Raw genomic sequence first — 2,489 nt, forward strand, 5'->3', positions numbered from 1 at the left:
AAGGGTGGCAGCAGTAACACTCTCCAGTACAGGGTAACCTCCTGCTTTCCCACACCATTAACACTGCTACTCTTCCAAGATACATACTCGTGGGGAAAAACTTGTCAGCTTTTGACAGAGCCAGGAGATGAAAAATAGAGCATGTGCTAATTAGTTAATTTGTAATTGTAAGCTCAGTTGACATCCTGAGGATGGACCCATAAAATCTGGCCATTCTTTAGTTTAACATCTGCAAACTGCAGAACTCCTTAGCCCTTAGCCAGTTTCTGCTCAATATCTAAAAGCTGTCTCAGTCCCATCTGTGACTCTTCTCCTCAGGGTTGAGGGTTGGTGCTAGTCATCAAAATCTGGAATGTCATCGTGGGAGTAACCCCGGTAGCCTTTAGATGCATAGTAGGCGATGCGCAGGTGGTAAAATCCTGGCAGGAACACCAGGATGCCAATGATCAGGACGGGAACGGCCCGGTCTGCCCCCCCTTTGCTGATAAAGCCAGGCAGCAGGAGGGAGCCTATGATTATGAGAAAGGCACCAATCAAAAACAGCACTGTAGCAAGCGCAGTGGCCTTAGATGGGATCTTAGGAGGGCTCTTCTTAAACTGAAGGTCAATGTAGCCATCGTCTGTGCTGGAGAGCCTTGAGTATTTCACTTTACAACTGGGGATTCCAGTAGCCAGGCTGGGACGAGACGGCATCATAACCCACGGACACAGCCACAGTCGGAGCGCTGCGCCCGGCCACCTGTGCGCCCACAGCTCGCCCACGGTCGGCTGCAGAGGCGCCTGAGGCCTCGTGGCGTGCCTCACCCAACTCTTGGTCATGTACTTTAACCTGGATCATTCTCTCATGGTTTGGCTTGACTTTCATTCATTTTCTTAATTAGTTATTTTAGCTTTCATTGGGTCTCTAGGAAAGGCTATGAGGCTTGGCATGGGGAGCAATCAAAAGGATTTTCTTTTTCTTTTTCTTTTTTTAATTTTATTTTCATGTTATCACTGTTAGGTAATATTAATTGAGTTCCAGGCTTTGTTATACCAAACCACAGGTAAGTTTCCCCTGTATCTTTGCATTCTAAAGAACAATAGATAATCATTCAGCTCCACCATGTCTTTGTGATCTTTTTTGTCCTTATCATTTACTAAGTAGAAATAGTCCCTGATCCTAAACCAATTCTTAGCGAAGGTATAGGATTGGTGGGCCACCAGGTTTGAGGACTGATCCTGGGGACCTTATCTTACTATGCCCGTATGTTTATTCCAAGGTTGTCTAAGTCAACCTTTATTTCTGGTTTGAAAGTACACAAATGGAGTTCTTTTCTGAGACTTTAAAGACAAAATAACTAGTTAAGAAAAAACAAAACCAAAGTGATTCAACTTTTACTTGGACATAATGATCTTATACATACACACATTCCTATAATATATCATACACATATTTATCAGCAATCTCTCCTCAGTAGGATAGCTAATATCTTACCTACAACATTCCATTGGAGCATTTGCTGCCTTAGGCTCTCCAAGTGTAGAACCTCTGTGTGTGGAGGGACTAGGAATTAAAAGTCATTTGGAGGGGCACCTGGGTGACGCAGTTGGTTCAGCGTCTGACTCTTGGTTTTGGCTCAGGTCTGATCTCAGGGTCTTGAGATCAAGCCCCGTGTGGGGCTCCACACTCAGGGCAGAGTCTGTGCTCCTCCCCCACCCCAAAATAAATAAAATAAATAAATCTTTTTAAAAAGTCATTTGGAAATACAAGAAACTATGAAATTAAATTCTGTCTCAGCCCAGTGTGTGCACGTTTTGCTCCCCTCTATGACTCTAGGTCTTCTTTGGAATTTGACCCAGACCGGTTTCTCTGGTGTTCCACCAGCTTCTTCCCCATATGGCAGTATGTTGGCTTTCTCACTTCCACTTGTTTTTCCTGGTGTTTACTGAGCTCCTATTCTGCCTCAGTTTGTGTAGTTGGACACAACCTGCTTTTCATTCTTGGTTTGGCTCAAGATCTCGAGCTTCCACTATTTGGACTTTGATTTATGGCCTCGCCACATCCACACACTCCCTTCCTGCACTTCTGAATGCATGGACGCTCTAACGGAAGGGTAAGGACGACCTCAACCATGCTCCCCATCTCCAATATTTTTCTTCGTATCAGCATTTCCTGATCCTTTTCCATCTTTTAGGTTCCTCACAGGTAGGCTGCATACACTGCACAATTTCCAGGTATAATATGATATATATACATATATATGGTTATACATACATGCATGTGTGTGTGCACACGTGCGTGTATAAAGCTTTGGCTTTTTCTTCTCAAAAGTCAATAAGTTTTTCTTTCTGACTTCTTTTTCTCAGTCTCTTCCTTTTCTTTCACTTTATAGGTATAATTCGCAGAGTATCAAAATCTGTCTGACAATTAAGCAGGGTAATTCTCACTGAGAAAGGACCAATTACCTTTTCTTTGAATGGAGGTTTGTCTGTGATTCTGAAGACTATAG

At 43.4% G+C, this 2,489-nt stretch overlaps 1 protein-coding gene across 1 annotated transcript; it reads right to left on the reverse strand.

Annotated features, from left to right (window-relative positions):
- Positions 1 to 333: 333 nt before the first annotated feature.
- Positions 334 to 696, reverse strand: LOC116638046 (transmembrane protein 230-like). The gene has a single exon (XM_032413798.1). It carries the CDS (start codon positions 694 to 696, stop codon positions 334 to 336), a length of 363 nt encoding a protein of 120 aa, XP_032269689.1.
- Positions 697 to 2,489: the final 1,793 nt, after the last annotated feature.

The sequence above is a fragment of the Phoca vitulina genome, unplaced genomic scaffold (assembly GCF_004348235.1).
Source record: "Phoca vitulina isolate PV1807 unplaced genomic scaffold, GSC_HSeal_1.0 scaffold15, whole genome shotgun sequence".
Lineage (NCBI taxonomy): Eukaryota > Metazoa > Chordata > Mammalia > Carnivora > Phocidae > Phoca > Phoca vitulina.